The 16,558-nt window shown below is 42.9% G+C and overlaps 1 protein-coding gene across 1 annotated transcript in view; it reads left to right on the forward strand.

The window, feature by feature from the left end:
• The first annotated feature begins 241 nt into the window (after window positions 1–241).
• Window positions 242–16,558, forward strand: part of SLC5A1 (solute carrier family 5 member 1) — a 74,320-nt gene continuing 58,003 nt past the window's right edge. Inside the window, exons 1-2 of the mRNA XM_077874442.1 lie at window positions 242–562; window positions 7,491–7,562. Of these exons, the coding sequence (XP_077730568.1) occupies window positions 428–562; window positions 7,491–7,562 (207 nt within the window). The 5' untranslated portion in view covers window positions 242–427. The remainder of the gene's footprint in view (window positions 563–7,490; window positions 7,563–16,558) is intronic.

A 16,558-nucleotide genomic window follows, 5' to 3' on the forward strand; every position in this document is an offset into this window, starting at 1 on the left:
CCGCAGAGGGCTCAGGACTGGTCCGATGGCAGGTGGCAGGCGACCTGAAGCCTCTAAGCCCCTGGCCCCAGGCAGCCTGGTTCCTCAGTGAGGCCACGCCCTTTCTGCCCCCGGCAGAGCAGGTGAGGCTGCCCTGCCAGGTGCCCGCTGCAGGAGCACAGCGGGCCTTTGTGCCAGACGGGCACCACCCCTTGGCCGGCCCCTCCCCACTCTCTGAACAGCCCTTACCTGCCGGCCTGCCACCCTTCTGCCAACAGCTCCGTCTGCTCCTCCTTCGGTGCGGTTTGCGCCCAAGGCTGCTCCCCGACGGTGAAGCGCGGAGCCCCGGGTGCCCTCTCCCCGCCTCCCCGGGGCTGATCATTAACCCGGAGGCCCTATAAGGAGCAAGGGGCCTGGCAGGGAGGGGAACATCGCCGCCGCAGCCGCCATGGACAGTACCACCTGGAGCCCCATGACCAACGCCACTGCCTCACCCCTCGCGCCCCACGAGCGCATCCGCAATGCCGCCGACATCTCTGTCATCGTCATCTACTTTGTGGTGGTGATGGCTGTGGGGCTGTGGGTATGTGAGGGCCCCGAGACGTGGGCTGAGGGGGCAGGGCCACCAGGGGGAACGGGGGCGGGGGCACAGAGGAGCGACAGCCCTGGGGAGCCTTGAGGAGGGAACCAGGGGCTTAAGAGTCAGTGGAGTGGGTTGAAAATAACTTGGAAGCGCTTGAGAGGAGTTCAGGGGGGCACAGTGTGAGGTGAGAGGGGCAAGCAAGGACCGAGCAGAAGCAAGAGGGGTGTCCAGGGGAGCTGGCCAGGAAGGTCCAGGGAGGACACCCCTGGCCTGCGAGCAGAGGAGGATGAGGGGGGAATTGGAGAGGCTGGGCGCCAGTGTGAGGGGCAGGAGAGGGAGTTTGGGGTTGCAGGGAAGATCCCTGGGCTTGGGAGGTAAGTCCCAAGGAGCTAGGACTGTCCTGACTCTTCTTAGTCACAGAGTTTTGGATGGAAAAGAAACAATTTAGAGCAGGAAGGGCAGAAGCCTCTGGCAGCTGCAGGGACTGTGGGGCAGCCCAAAATGGACAAGCGCTGCCGGTGTCCTCCTCGGAAAGGAAAGGCTGACGGGCAAGCCCAGGAGGCTGGAATGAGTGAGAGTTGGCAAAGCTGGGTGGAGGAGGAGGAAGGCTGGAGGATGGCCTGGTGCTGGGAAGAGGGAAGTGCTTGTGGCTCCCCTTGGGGACTAGGGACACACCAAACCAGAGAAACTTGTTCTTAGCAGTCTTAGAAATTGGAACTTAGAAATTTCACTATGACAGACTCTGGCACACCCAGCAAGTAGAAGATGAGGTGTTTTGAATGTGCACATATTCTGGGGGTACCTGGGTGGCTCAGTCAGTTGAGCCACTGACTCTTGGTTTCAGCTCACATCATGTTCTCCTGGGTGATGGGATTGAGCTCTTTGGGCTCTGGCTCTGCACTCAGCCAGGAGTCTGCTTGAGAAGTCTCTCTCTGCCCCTCACCACACTTGTGTGCATGCTCTCTCTCTCTCATAAATAAATAAATCCTAAAAAAAAAAAAACAATCCAAAAGTGCACATTTTCCAGACACTCTCAAAGGCTTTGGTTGGGTGAGTGTTGGGCCAGGAGGCTGTGATGCCAGCTGGTAGTCGAACTCTTGATTTAGAGGGGAAGAGGTGGACATTAACCCTTCCATGATCACAGAGTTTTGTTTTGTTTTTAGGAATAAAAGGAAGTATTTTTTTGGTTTGTTTTTAAAGTAGTTATAGAAACCAGATGTGACTAAAATCTTCTCCAAGTGTCACAAGGGGTAGGTGTGACTGACTCTTCCCCAGTAGTCTCACCTTCCCAGAAGAGTCCAACTAGGAGCCAGGATTCTCAAGTTTATTATTGATTTTGACATGATTCTAGCTATACGACCTTGGGTAACCACCTCAGCCTCAGTTTACTCAAGTATAAATAAGTACAATCTTACCTATTCTTAAGACCGTTCCAATGTTGTTGTGAGGATTTGTAGAGATGAACTTGAAAATGCTTAATGAGTCTGGGAGTCTTTTTAAATATTGTTATCATTTGCCCTCCAAGGTATGAGCCAGGCCCTGAATTTTTTCTGTCCTTTTATATAAAATGGGCAAAAATGATCACCTGGGTAGGATATCTTCACAAAAAGCCTCAAGATGAGGGCAGGAATGCTAACCCCCATTTTACAAGAAAAAATCTAAAGCCTTATGTGGTTGGGATTTGCCTAAGGTTGCAATACATGGAGTTATTCCTGGAACTCAGGTCTTTTGACTCTTGGTTTTCCATAGTACCAGGGGCTTTACCACCTTACCTACCTTCCTCCCCTCATCCCTGCCCAGCTTATAAGTGCTGTAGCCAAGATGTGAATCCATCATTTGCTAGCTGTGCCATACTGCCTGTTTCCCAGACAATCACTGATAATCTCTTTTCCCCTAACCAATCTTATTTTAGCCTCTGCTAGTCCTGCTGATTATGGTGTTTACACTTTTCAAATATTTGTGAATCAGTATCACTTGTCTTGTTAAATGCTACTTAATGAGCCTGCTAATATTTGTCTACATTTACTCTTCACCATTAGTCCAGTGCCTCTGGATCCTGATCATTTAACGTGCTGGATTTCTTCCAGTTTACATTCCTCTTTTTTCTACTGGAGTATCAAAAGTGCCTTGCTTTGGAGATAGGCATCTTAACTCCTGCATGTTCTCTGGGCTGCACAGACAGAGCTATCCTGGCCTATTGTGTTTCCTTATCTTAGAAGGCACCCACAGTTAATGTCCCTCTGTCACCATCCCCATCTCTTCCAACATTATTTTGTTCTGTTTTACCCTCTTCCAGTGCTGCCTCATCCAATCATATTTGGATTTGAACTTATCACTTCTTCACTGTATATTTCCATTTTTCTTTCACCACCTGTTTCTCGGGGGATTTTGTATTTAGGCTGAATCTCTGACTTTATTATTTCTGGAAGATTCATTTAAGCTATCCTGAACCCCCTTATGCTAGGGCTTGTTAAACTACAACTCATGAGCCAAATCTGGCCCATAGCCTGTTTTCATATGGCTCACAAGTTACAAATGTTTTTTATACTTTTAAGGGGTTATAAAAAATAAAAAAGGATCCTATTGTATCTCACAAACCCTATATAATGTACTATCTGGATCTTTTTTTTTTAACAGAAAAAATTTACTGACCCCTGCTTTATGTAATCATTTGCACTAATAGCATCATTTAATGCCTGAGTAACAATTGCCCCTGGGGAAACCCAACCTTTCAATTTTACAGGGGAGGATCAGAGGGTGACAAGAAGTCAGATGACTCTGCGCTAAAGCTGGGATTAGAACCCAGGTTTTACAATACCAAAGGCAGGCTCTTTCTACTGTCTTACCTTCCGCCTCCCTAAAAAACTATCATTTATGGCAATACTGTCTCTATGGTCCTTACCACCACTTGCATTGCTGAGACAGTGTCCTGGTGGTGCTGAATTCCTTCTTTCCTCACATACTTTCATAAAGTGAAGACCTAAAGTTTATCAAGTTCATCCCTCTTCATCCTATTCCTGAATCTCTTCTTAAATCACTTGACAAAATTATCTTGACCAGTTGTCCACACTTCACTCGAATATTTCCCCAAGACTCTCCCCAGTGGTACCATTTCCATCTCTGCATAGCTCTGACAGTGAGGAAAATCTTCCTGGTACTGACCCCAGATCTGACATTCTGGAGCTTCTCCATTGTATCTAGTCGTGCCTTATGCAGACCATACTGTCTCACTTTACCTATCAGAAGATGATAGGCCACACCTGAGTCTTCTCTACTTCTGGCCCAACACTCCCAGTTTCTTAAGTATAAGCAAAGGTCTGAAGTTCCTTCCTCTGATTCAATGATACTTTTATTCTTTTAAGAAAAAAATATGGGTCAGTAATTGTGCTTCTTTTGCTCTGCAGCTTGCAGTTGTTAAATAATTCTTTTCTGGCTGCAGGGTGGACAGGCAAATTTAATGCCATACTCTACAAAGTGGTGTCAGTAACCTTAGAGCTTTCCTTTGAGCATCCCTTGCTCATGGAGACAGTGTCTTTCCATTGTAGGGAATGAACAGCAGGGAAGAAGGAGATAGGGTACCTGAGCTAAAATGCTGCTCTGGGAAGCACCTACTGAATGTTGCTGGCAGTCTGAAAAATACTTGCCTGGAGAGGTGTTGCTCATTGCTAGGAGTGGTCAGGGTGGGATATGGGGGAAGAGTGGAGACAGAACACACTGAGAAACCCTTTTATCTAACATTTTATTGAATGCGCACCATGCAAATGGAATAATACTAAGTATTAGGGGGATTAAGATTTTGTAAAATAATTACCACAATCAAGCTAATTAACAATCAATCACTTTACATGGTTACAATTCTTTTGTGTGTGTGTGGTGAGAACACTTAGGTGAGAACACTTACTCTCCAGTAAACTTAACTATGCACAATAGAGTATTATGAACTATAATTGCCATGATGTAAGTTGGATCTCCAGAATTTATTCGTCTTATAATTTTAACTTTCACCTTTGTAAAAAATTTTTATTTATTTTGAGAGAGATAGAGCGAGCGCAAGCACACAGGGAGTGAGGAGGGGCAAAGGGAGAGGGAGAGAGAGAGAATCTTGAGCAGACTCCCCACTTAGTGTGGAGCATGACTTGGGGCTTCATCTCACAGCCCTGAGATCATAACCTGAGTCAAAACCAAGTGTTAAAGGCTTAACCAACAGAGTCACCCAAGTGCCCCTACCTTTTACCTTTTGGTCAACATCTCTCCATTTCCTCCATTGTCTTAGTCCCTGGCAATGAATATATATTTCAAAATATTACATTATATCCCTTAAATATAAACAATTTTTATTTGTCAATATACCCCAATAGAGCTGGAAAAATTGTTATATGGCAACACAAAGTAAAATAGTGTAAGGGCTATGAATGAGGTATGGTGGCAGTTCTCTAGATGTTCACAGGAGAGAGAGATTCTTTTTGTTTGGGCAGGGGAGGAAGCCATAGTAGAGGAGGAGGTTTCTGTGGAGGAGTGTCAGGTAAAGTTTCACGGGGAAGGTTGCATTTGAGGGCCCTTGAAGGATGGGTATGCAGAGTCATCTTGTGGAGATGAGGGGATGAACTTTCTAGAGAAGAAAAGCCTTGGTGTAGATATACCTCTCCTTGCCTTATACCCATCCCCAATATCTTTCTTGAATTATCCAGTTCCCAACTCTAGTCTTTACTATCACGTTCTTCCTCTAAGCTCTTCATTACTGACACCAGCTTGCAAATGTTATGTCTGGGCTCCAAACCCACTTTTTGTGTCCCTCCAGTACTACCTGGGACATATCAACCTGCTTTGACTTCAGAATGACTTTCAGAATGGCCTTCCCTGGCAAACTGCTAGAGCCCGAATCCTTGAGACACATTTCTTTTCAGCCCCTAGCTACCTTCTCTGCTCTTTGGCTCTGTTAGTCCTCTTGCTATTCTCAGAAAAACCACTACAGAAGCTCTAAAAGCATGTCCTATGGGAAGGAGACCTGCCAGGAGTCCAGAAAGATCTGAGCCATGCTCTTCCTGGCACTGCCTGGCACACAGGGGAGCTTAACAATCTATATTGATTGTTGGATGTACGAATGACCTAGTTTCCTAATGGACTGAGTCCAGTCCATCTGAGCACTCAGTAACATGCTACCTGTAGTAGGCATGTTTGCTGAATAAATGATGAGTTTCTAAGTGTCTGAAATGTCATCATCTGAGGTTAATTCCTTTGGATCAGTGATGGTCTTCAGCCTCAGGGGTCACATGTGAAAATGCAAACACCTTTAATAGGGCTAAGTCATTATCAGTCATTAGCATTTTCAGGGAGATTAGCAAATGATCAGCTAAGGGAAAGCCATTGACATAGAGAAAGGGAGGGGGAAAGAAGCCATGGGCAGAGTCACTGTCCCAGTTTTGAGCTGGAGGATGGGGCCTGGGCCTGTGCTGGACAGGAATAAGCTGAAGGTTGAGAGGCAACATTCCAAATGTGCTGTGACAGGGGCTGTGGTCATTTATTAAAGATGCATATCATTCTTCTCTTCATAAGCCTTCAGTGGCTCCCCACTGCCTATGGAATAAAGCCTATACTTTTTAACCTGGCATGTGAGGGTCTGCTGTCTGCCTTCACTATTCACCACTCTCCTCATCCATATGCCTCAGCCAGGTTCACCAGATAATACTGTTTACTGTTCCCTTCCTCCCCACACTACTGCCATTCTACCTCTGGGTTATCCCTCATGCTGTTCCCACATTCTGAAACGTCCTTTCCTTCTTCTTCCCTCTAATAAATCCCATTCTATCTTCAAGACTTGCTGAAGTGCTGCTCCTTCTGTGAAACCTTCCCTGACACCCCCAGTCAGAAGGAATCCCCTCTTTCCTCTGTACTCGTAATAATAATTTCGCAGTACTCACAATATGTTGAAAAGTAATGTTTCCAGCAAGCTCTTATCTACATCCTAGAGAGGACAGTTTTGAATTGAGTTTGATTGTTCCATCTTTAATGTATTCAGTAAGAACACCATGCAGTCCTATAGCATTTTTCTTTCTTTTTTTTTGTTAATTAGATATAACTCACGTGTTGTATAGTGATTTTATTTTTATTTTTTTGCTTTTGCATTTTGTTTGGTGTTTCCAGTTTTTTTGCATTTTTTTATTGGAGTTTGATTTGGCAACATATAGTATAATACCCAGTGCTCATCCCGTCAAGTGCCCTCCTCAGTGCCCGTCACCCAGTCACCCTGTCCCCCCACCCACCTCCCCTTCCACTACCCCTTGTTCATTTCCCAGAGTTAGGAGTCTCTCATGTCCTGTCACCCTCTCTGATACTTTCCACTTATTTTCTCTCCTTTCCCCTTTAATCCCTTTCACTACTTTTCATATTCCCTGTATGAATGAAACCATACAATGTTTGTCCTTCTCTGATTGACTTACTTCACTCAACACAATACCCTCCAGTTCCATCCACATTGAAGCAAATGGTGGGTATTTGTCGTTTCTAATGGCTGAGTAATATTCCATTGTATATATATTGTATAGTGATTTTAAAAAGAATGATATTTCATTAGGCACCTTGTATGCTTGTAAAAAAGGCACAAAAAGTTCCAATTCCCCTTATTTAACAAACAAACTGGTCCAGGTGGAGTGACTTGCTTGAAACTATACTGTGAACTCATTGCAGAGCTAGCATCAGAGCAAGGTGTTTAAATCTTCTGAGCTCTAGTCTTCTTATGTGTCAAATGTAGGTCCTTGCATCCTTCATCTAAGTATAGAGGAGCGCCAAGGGATGAGGAATGTGGGTGTTTCAGGAAGTGAAGTGGGTAAAAGAAAGTGCAAGTATATGGGAGTGGGAGAGGTGTGTCTGTTTGGCTGGCAAAGTTGCTCTGTTCTAATTTATCATTAAATTTTTGGCCTTTCCTCCTCAGGCTATGTTTTCCACTAATCGTGGGACTGTTGGAGGCTTCTTCTTGGCAGGACGGAGTATGGTGTGGTGGCCGGTAAGTTTTCTCTGAGAAACTACTTGCATTTTTTTTAAAGCTTTTATTTATTTATTAATGACACACACACACAGACACATGCACACACACACACACACACACACACAACACACAGAGGCAGAAACACAGATAGAGGGAGAAGCAGGCTACATGCAGGAAGCCCGATGTGGGATTCAATCCTGGGACTCTGGGACCATGCCCTGAGTCAACCGCTGAGCCACCCGGACGTCCATGGAAAACTACTTGCTTAACTACAATAGTCCCCATATTGTAGGAGGCCCTTTTATTCTTGGCTTTTGGTGGCAGTGATTCTTCCTTCCTGCCTTAAATCTCCAGTAATAGGCCTTCTGCTTACCAGGTCTCTTGGTTACCCTTAATCCTTTATGGCAAGGGAATATCCTCTACATAAATAGTGCTTGGAATCTTTGCAGTATGCATAGAGAAGAGACTGCACCAGGTGGACAGTGTGGAGAAGCAACAAGAGCACACAAACTGAAGTGATCTTGGGCAAATCTGAGCTTCCATTTTTGTATGTATAAAATAGGGATGGTGATATATACCCAGGAGTGTTATGAGAAATGGATACCCCGTATGGGGTGGAAACACAATAAAGAGTAGTTCTTTTACTACCTTTTAGTTACTTTAAGTCCCATGGTAGAGAGACTGTCTTACCTTGGGAGCCTAATGCAATGCCTAATACACAAGGGAATCTCAATAAGTATTCAAAGAACAGATGGAGGAGGAGCCCCCTACTGTTCCTACAGTTTCCTTCATCTCTTGGAGGATTTTGTGTATTTGAGAGGTACTTTTTTCAACCAGCTTCGTTCTTTTTTTTTTTTTTATTGGAGTTCAATTTGCCAACATATAGCATAAGACCCAGTGCTCATCCCATCAAGTGCCCCCCTCAGTGCCTGTCACCCAGTCACCCCCACCCCCCGCCCACCTCCCTTTCCACCACCCCTTGTTTGTTTCCCAGAGTTAGGAGTCTCTAATGTTCTGTTTCCCTCTCTGATACTTCCCACTCATTTTCTTTTTTTTGTTTTGTTTTTTATTTTATTTTATTTTTTTTAATTTATTTTTTATTGGTGTTCAATTTACTAACATATAGAATAACCCCCAGTGCCGTCACCCATTCACTCCCACCCCCCGCCCTCCTCCCCTTCTACCACCCCTAGTTCGTTTCCCAGAGTTAGCAGTCTTTACGTTCTGTCTCCCTTTCTGATATTTCCCACACATTTCTTCTCCCTTCCCTTATATTCCCTTTCACTATTATTTATATTCCCCAAATGAATGAGAACATATAATGTTTCTCCTTCTCCGACTGACTTACTTCACTCAGCATAATACCCTCCAGTTCCATCCACGTTGAAGCAAATGGTGGGTATTTGTCATTTCTAATAGCTGCCCACTCATTTTCTTGAGAGGTATTTTTCTCGATACTCATACATGGACAGAATTATCTCAGTCAAAGGACACATGCATGTGTGGAAGAGAAACTGGGAAGCACCTTCCATCTTATCAGCTTAGGGCTCTGCTGGCTCATCAGTTCAGTCCAATGACCATCTCATCAAAATGACTGGTTGACCAAGTTGGCCAAGTTGTGTAATCCCTGGACTTAAGATACAAGCAAGACTGGCGGGTGAAAGAGGTGGGTAATGAAGCATAGAAACAATTAGAAGAATGTGATAACTCTGAGTTGGTTAGAGGAAGAGAAGAAAGTAAAAAGTGTCACTGTCAAATGCAGAGCATGAGAGGAGTTGCAAGGAAATCACACTACACCCTGCAGTTGGCCTTTGATCAGCTGTTTTGGGATGGATTTTAATAACTAGAATCTTCATAGTTGCTTGGGTTATCCCTTAAGTCATATCTGCCTTATCCCTAAGGTGGCCAAGAATACTGAGCAATGCTGATTTATATCATGGCTTCCTTATGGTGCTCCCTCTTGACATATCTTTTCAAGCTTTATACTTTGATGTTTTCCTAAAAGCTGGTGTTTAAGAGGCAGCTCTGGTCACAAAATTCAAGACAAGGCTAGGGTAGTCCCTCTAGAACTGCGCTGTCCAGTATGGTAGCCACTAGTCATGTGGGCTATTTAAATTGAAATTAATTAAATAAAATAAAGAATTTCTTTCCTCAGTCATAATAGTCATATTCCAAGTGCTTAATAGCTACATGTGGATAGTGTCTGCCATATCAGATGGTACAGATCCAGAACGTTTCCATTTTTGTAGAAAGTTTTATTGAACAGTATGCTGTACAGATTTCAGAGCTGAGGTAGATGAAATCTTAGTGGTCTTGAGATTTACTGAATTAGAGAACTGAATCAGAAGTTTACTTTAGTTATTTTGAAAGCAGTGCACCCCCCCATCTATTTTAGTATATGTGCTGCCAAAGCAAGCACACCTCCAACCCCATCTAATGCTTCACTGCTCTCTACAGTAAGCCTGCCAAGTACTCATCTGCCCTCAGTTTACATCCAGGCCTCCTTTTTTTCTTCCCTCCCCGCACTGTGACAGGAAACTCTCATATCTCTTTATGTAATATTTCTAGGGCTGATTTACTGGAGGTAAGACCTCAGCTTCTAATTTCTGAGTCAGGGAGAAGCCAATGAGAGTGGAGGGTAGTGTGAGTGGGACAGAACCATCATTAAGAGATATGCATTTTTGTTTAGTCCTAGGAACACATCACATCTTAACTAGCAATGATGTCTTTCTTCCTGATAGCACCTGGGAATGGGTCTGGGCTGAGATTTGGTTGTTAAGAGAAATTAGCCCTACCCAAAGCATGTAGAGTTCAAGGTTCATGTGGGGTTTCCTGTGGGTGTTGTTTTCCTTAATCATGTTTCAGTGTTGGATTATTCTAACAATGGAAAAGCATGGCATCATTCTTCTTTTGTACAGAAGTCACTACTTCCTTGATTGGGCTGAAATTCAACTTCTTCTTCCAACAGTGGTCTCCATCTAAGGCTTTGTGAGATTACATTAATGATTTTTACATTTTAAAATTTTATTTAAATTTAATTAATTAACATATAGTGTATCATTAGTTTCAAGGGTAAATTTCAGTGATTCATCAGTTGCATATAACACCAGGTGCTCATTACATCACATGCAAACGTACTGATCTGAAGGGGCACCTGCACTCCAATGGCTCTTGTGTTATAATCAAACAACCAGTAGCATACCATAGTTTAAGTGGCAATGTTTTTTCTTTCTTGGTGCTACATGGTATGTCTTACAGTAGTTGGTATCTTAGATTCAATAAAGTATGCTTATATTCTAAAATAGTGTGTTTTAAAAATATATTCACTTCAGAAGTACCTCAAAGCCTGCCCATTCCCTTCTTCCTGGCAAACTGACTTTTATTTATTTTATATAAGGAGAATCTGCTAAGATTTTATTTGAGAACAAGGTTCTGCTAATTTGTAAAATTTAAAAACCGTTAATGTAGAAGAAAAATAAGCATAATCATTTTCATTCTAAAATTTAAAATGATATTAAAGCACTATTGCAATGCAATACACATTTGAAAGAAAGGTGAGCACTGGGTGTTATGCTATATGTTGGCAAATTGAACTCCAATAAAAAAATAAAAAAAAAGAAAGAAGGAGTTAAAGGAAGATACAGCATATGAGAAGACATGAATCTAAGTACTTTCCCCTCCAAAATTGAAAAAGATTTTAAACATATTAAACATATACATATAAATTTCTCTTTATATTAAAGTACGAAATCAGTTCAATCCTGTCTATCAGGCCTGGAAGTTCATAACTGGAATATCACTTCTCAAAAGTGCAGGCCCAAGGAGAAAATCACAGGACTACAGTCTTTCCGGAACTCACATCTCTGTCAGAAACTCTCTAACACTTTGCCTGCTTAATCTGCCTTTAGCCATGTCACTTTGTGTTTTAGGAGGAGTGAGCAAATACTCTTTTGTAGTCACCCACAAAAAAAGTAGAAGGAAAAAGGATCTTGCAAAGTCTGAAAGGAGATTGAACAGGGAGGCCAGTTGGGGACATTCCTGGGGCTAGGAGACTTTGTTTTTTTAATTTTTTTTTATTTTTATAAATTTATTTTTTATTGGTGTTCCAGTGCTCATCCCATCAAGTGCCCCCCTCAGTGTCCGTCACCCAGTCACCCCCACCTCCCGCCCACCTCCCCTTCCACCACCCCTAGTTCGTTTCCCAGAGTTAGGAGTCTCTCATGTTCTGTCTCCCTTTATGATATTTCCCACTCATTTTTTTTCTCCTTTCCAGGCTAGGAGACTTTGAAAGGAGCAGTTATGACGTGTAACAGGTGAAGATTTAGGAGCTCTGGAAAAATGCCCCATTCTTTAAAAGTTAATAAGGCTGAGAGAGAGAAGTCATTTGTGCCTCAGCCTGAGAATAGAAGCGAGGGACAATTGAAGAGGAAGAGCAAACACTCTAGGGTTGGATTACAAGAGGAGGCAGCTTACACAGGGGGCCAGGCAGGGAAGCCTCCAGAAGCCTGAGTCATGCGTGAGCAAGCCAAGCCAACTGAGTAGTATGAAACCATACTTTTGTGACTGTGGGATGATTTGATGGCTTAAGATTCCCTTCCATGGTTGGCAGCTTTAACAAACAGCTGCCTATGTGCTATGATTATTTGGGGATCTGAGAGATGGGAAATCAGGAATGTGAGCATTCAATGGCAAATTCCCTACTCCTTGTCTAGTGGTAGCAGAAATTATTCAGAGAGGCTGGGCCACAGATACACAGCCCAGTGGTGAATTCTTGTTTTGGAAGAGGATTTGGTTACATTTACCAGAGTCAGCTCCAAGAGAGTGGTGGGATATAATGGGGTTGAATAAACCCTTTGACAAACCCCTTCAATCCAAAGATAAGCATTCCAGAGGGAGTGGGAACCTCACAAGGAACCAAAGGACTTGGCTTGTCCCAGCCTTGTGACATTGGGCAAATCATTAACTTCTCTGAGTCAGTCTTCTCTGTGATGGGGGATAGTCAGATTGAGCATCTCAAAGGCTCCTCCAGTACTAAAATTTTAAGAGTCCACACCACAGAGGAGGAAACAAGAATGGGTTTGGGCATACTATTCAGTCTATTGCCAAAGAGGATCTTGAAAATTGAATGGCTGTGGGTCTGTCAATAAACAGTTCCTTTCCTTCTTTTATTATTATTATTTTTTCTTTTTTTTAAAATAAATTGATTTTTTATTGGTGTTCAATTTACCAACATACAGAATAACACCCAGTGCTCATCCCGTCAAGTGCCCCCCTCAGTGCCCATCACCCATTCTCCCCAACCCCCCGCCTTCCTCCCTTTCCACCACCCCTAGTTCGTTTCCCAGAGGAGTATATCTTAGTGACTTAGGGCAAGGGTTGACAAATTTTCTCTGTAATGGGCCAAATAGTAAATATTTTGGCTTTGTAGGATATATGGTCTCTGTCACAACTATTCAACTCTGCTATTGTAGCATGAAATTAGCCATGGGCAATATATATAAATGGATGGGCATGACTGTGTTCTAATAGAACTTAAAAAATTTCTTTTATTCATGATAGACATAGAGAGAGAGAGGCAGAGACACAGACAGAGGGAGAAGTAGGCTCCCAGTAAGGAGCTCGATGAGGGGCTCGATCCTAAACCCAGGATCACGCCCTGAGCCAAAGGCGGATGCTCAACCGCTGAGCCACCCAGGTGTCCCTTAATAGTTTTTTTTTTTTTTTTTTACAAAAAGAGGCAGAAGGCTAGATTTGGTCTATAGGCCCTAGTTTTTGACCCTTTGTTCAGGCCTAGGCTCTGGAGTCAGGCTGCTAGTGTTTAAATCCAGCCTCTGCCCTTAATAGCTGTGTGACCCTGTGTGAGTTACTAAGCATCTCTGTGTCTTACATTTATTATCTCTGTAATGGCAACAATAGTACTTACTTGAGATTATAGTGAGGACATATGCACAGTAAATTTTCAGGCTTAAAAAAAATAAATTTTCAGGCTTAGCTCTTGCTTTTCTTTTTTTCAACTGAAAACTTTTATTTATTTTTATTTTTTTAAATTTATTTTTTATTGGTGTTCAATTTGCCAACATACAGAATAACACCCAGTGCTCATCCAGTCAAGTGCCCCCCACCAGTGCCCATCACCCATTCACCCCCACCGCCCGCCCTCCTCCCCTTCCACCACCCCGAGTTTGTCTCCCAGAGTTAGGAGTCTTTATGTTCTGTCTCCCTTTCTGATTATTTCCCACACATTTCTTCTCCCTTCCCTTATATTCCCTTTCACTATTATTTATATTCCCCAAATGAATGAGACCATATAATGTTTGTCCTTCTCCGATTGACTCATTTCACTCAGCATAATACCCTCCAGTTCCATCCACTCAACTGAAAACTTTTAAAGGACTATCATCGTATCCTATCTGAGTGGTCCAGAAAGAAAAAAGATTAACCCCATGGGTTGCTCAAATTCATACAAGATAATTACAGAGCTATAGCTTTTTATGTCTTTCTTGTTATTCAGGTTCCTTTCTTCTTATCCTTTGGGATGGAAATTTGTGAGATCAATAAGTATACTCTAAAGGTTTATCTGAAAAGCAAGGAATTCTTTCCTTTAGGGTTAACCAGAGACTCTGATGAAACTTTTCCTTGAGGAAAGAAAATAGCTTTTTATACTTACTAAACTTTCTTTTTTTTTTTTTTTTTAAATTTTTTTTTTTAATTTTTATTTATTTATGATAGTCACAGAGAGAGAGAGAGAGAGAGAGAGGCAGAGACATAGGCAGAGGGAGAAGCAGGCTCCATGCACCGGGAGCCTGATGTGGGATTCGATCCCGGGTCTCCAGGATCGCGCCCTGGGCCAAAGGCAGGCGCCAAACCGCTGCGCCACCCAGGGATCCCTAAACTTTCTTTTTTTAAAAAAAGATTTTATTTATTCGAGAGAGAGAGAGAGAGAGAGAGAGAGAGGCAGAGACACAGGCAGAGGGAGAAGCAGGCTCCATGCAGGGAGCTTGACATGGGACTCCATCCCAGGTCTCCAGGATCACACTCTGGGCCGAAGGCGGCGCTAAACCGCTGAGCCACCTGGGCTGCCCTTTTTTTTTTTTTTTTTTTTTGGGCTACCCTTTATTAAACTTTCTTGAGTAAAATATATCTGATTTGATATTTAAGTCTTTGAATATTAATGACCAAATCAAAGTTCATCTACTTAGGATGCTACTGGGGTGGTCTTAGAAAAGTCTGACAGGCCTTAGGCCTAGATGGGAACTCATGAATGAGAGAGAAAGAACATGAACTAGGCAAATGGACACAGGAGAGGCAGAGAGCTCACCAAGGGGGCAAAGTTCAGGAAGATGGGAGACCAAAGACAGACAAGTACTTGACCTTCATAAGCCTGGGTAGAAATGACAACCAAGTCCAGTTGATTCTTTCTTCCTGTTCCGATGATTTTCTACTTGCATGTAGCTATGTGTGCTTTTGTTTATCCCAGGGCTGAGCCTATGTTTTTCTTAATCTTTTTTTTTCTTCTAATATTTAGTCCAGGACCTTGTGTTAGTGTGCATTTGAGAAATACGTGCTGAATTAAAGAAATAGGAGGGAGGAGAGGGACATGTCTTTAGATACTCATGCTGGATCCCCTTGTGGATGTCTACCTAACAGACAGCATGCAGCATGCATTGCATGCAGCAGCCTGCATTCTGCTCTCTGGAGGACTGGCTACAGTAGAGTGTAGGCAGTGGTAAGAATTTAGGAGGTTAGGAGAGTGCCGGGTCCAGGTCAAAGCCTTCTCCAGCAGTGCTCCACATTTCTGTCTGTGTACAGAGAACATTTTTTTTCTTCAGATTTTTTTTTAAGGCTTGTGTTAGTAAAACTGGAAAAGCAAACTGGCTGCAATCAGAGTGCCTGATTTCAGCCCTCATTGGATTCCTTGGAAAAGTCTGGTATTACTATGCTTCCTTACTATCTCAAACATTTGGTTTTTCTCAGGTTGAGTTAAGATTTTGCAAAACTTGGCTGTTCCCATACATATGTATCTCTTTTGTAGTGAGAGCTTAACGTGGCAGTTGCTGCCTTGTTTTGAATGGCCTGTTCTTGCTCTTCTTCTCATTTTCTTATTCCTCTACTGCCACCTCATCCTTCCTCTCTTTCTTCTCTTTCTTTCCTCACTTTCTCCCCCTTGTCCTTTTTCCTCTCTCTCTTTTTGGTGGGGCCATTTCCCTGCCACTCTTTATGGCTTAATCTCCTCTGAGGAGTTCCTCGATTAAGACACAGCCACTCACCACCCCACGTATTCTTTGTGTTCTCAGGCATCAGTTCTTAGCCAATTTCCTGTCACCTTGTTGGTGCATAAACTCCCGGTTTCTTCTTTCTCTCTGGATACCTTCCTATTTTCTAATATATTAGCACTTTCCCAGACAGAGAAAGGAAAAAATAAATTATAATCAACATTTCTAGTTGTTTGAAGTCAGGAGAATGCCGAAACTATTGGCTAAGATGAAGACTTTGGAATATTTGTGTTAGAAATGTAACTGGGCTTTCCCTTTCTACCATTGGCATGGCACATTTTAGATCATCTAGAGCTATATGTTTCTCTTTGGGTAAATTTTATATTAGGGGGATTACTTAGAATTGGGGCTAAGACCACGGTCTCTGGAACCAGGCTGCTTAGTTTTGAACTCCCCTATTCCTAGCTTTGTAGCCTTGAGTGAGTTACTTAACCTCTCTGTGTTTCAGTTTCCTCAACTTAAAAGTAGAGAACATAGCATCTATCTTATAGAATGTTTTGAGGATTCAGTTTTTTTAAATTTATTTTTTATTGGTGTTCTTTTTTTAATACATTTATTTTTATTGGTGTTCAATTTACCAACATACAGAATAACACCCAGTGCTCCTCCTGTCAAGTGCCCCCCCCCAGTGCCCATCGCCCATTCACCCCCACCCTCCGCCCTCCTCCCCTTCCACCACCCCTAGTTCGTTTCCCAGAGTTAGGAGTCTTTATGTTCTGTCTCCCTTTCTGATATTTCCCA

Source organism: Canis aureus, chromosome 27, assembly GCF_053574225.1.
Source record: "Canis aureus isolate CA01 chromosome 27, VMU_Caureus_v.1.0, whole genome shotgun sequence".
NCBI classification, from domain to species: domain Eukaryota; kingdom Metazoa; phylum Chordata; class Mammalia; order Carnivora; family Canidae; genus Canis; species Canis aureus.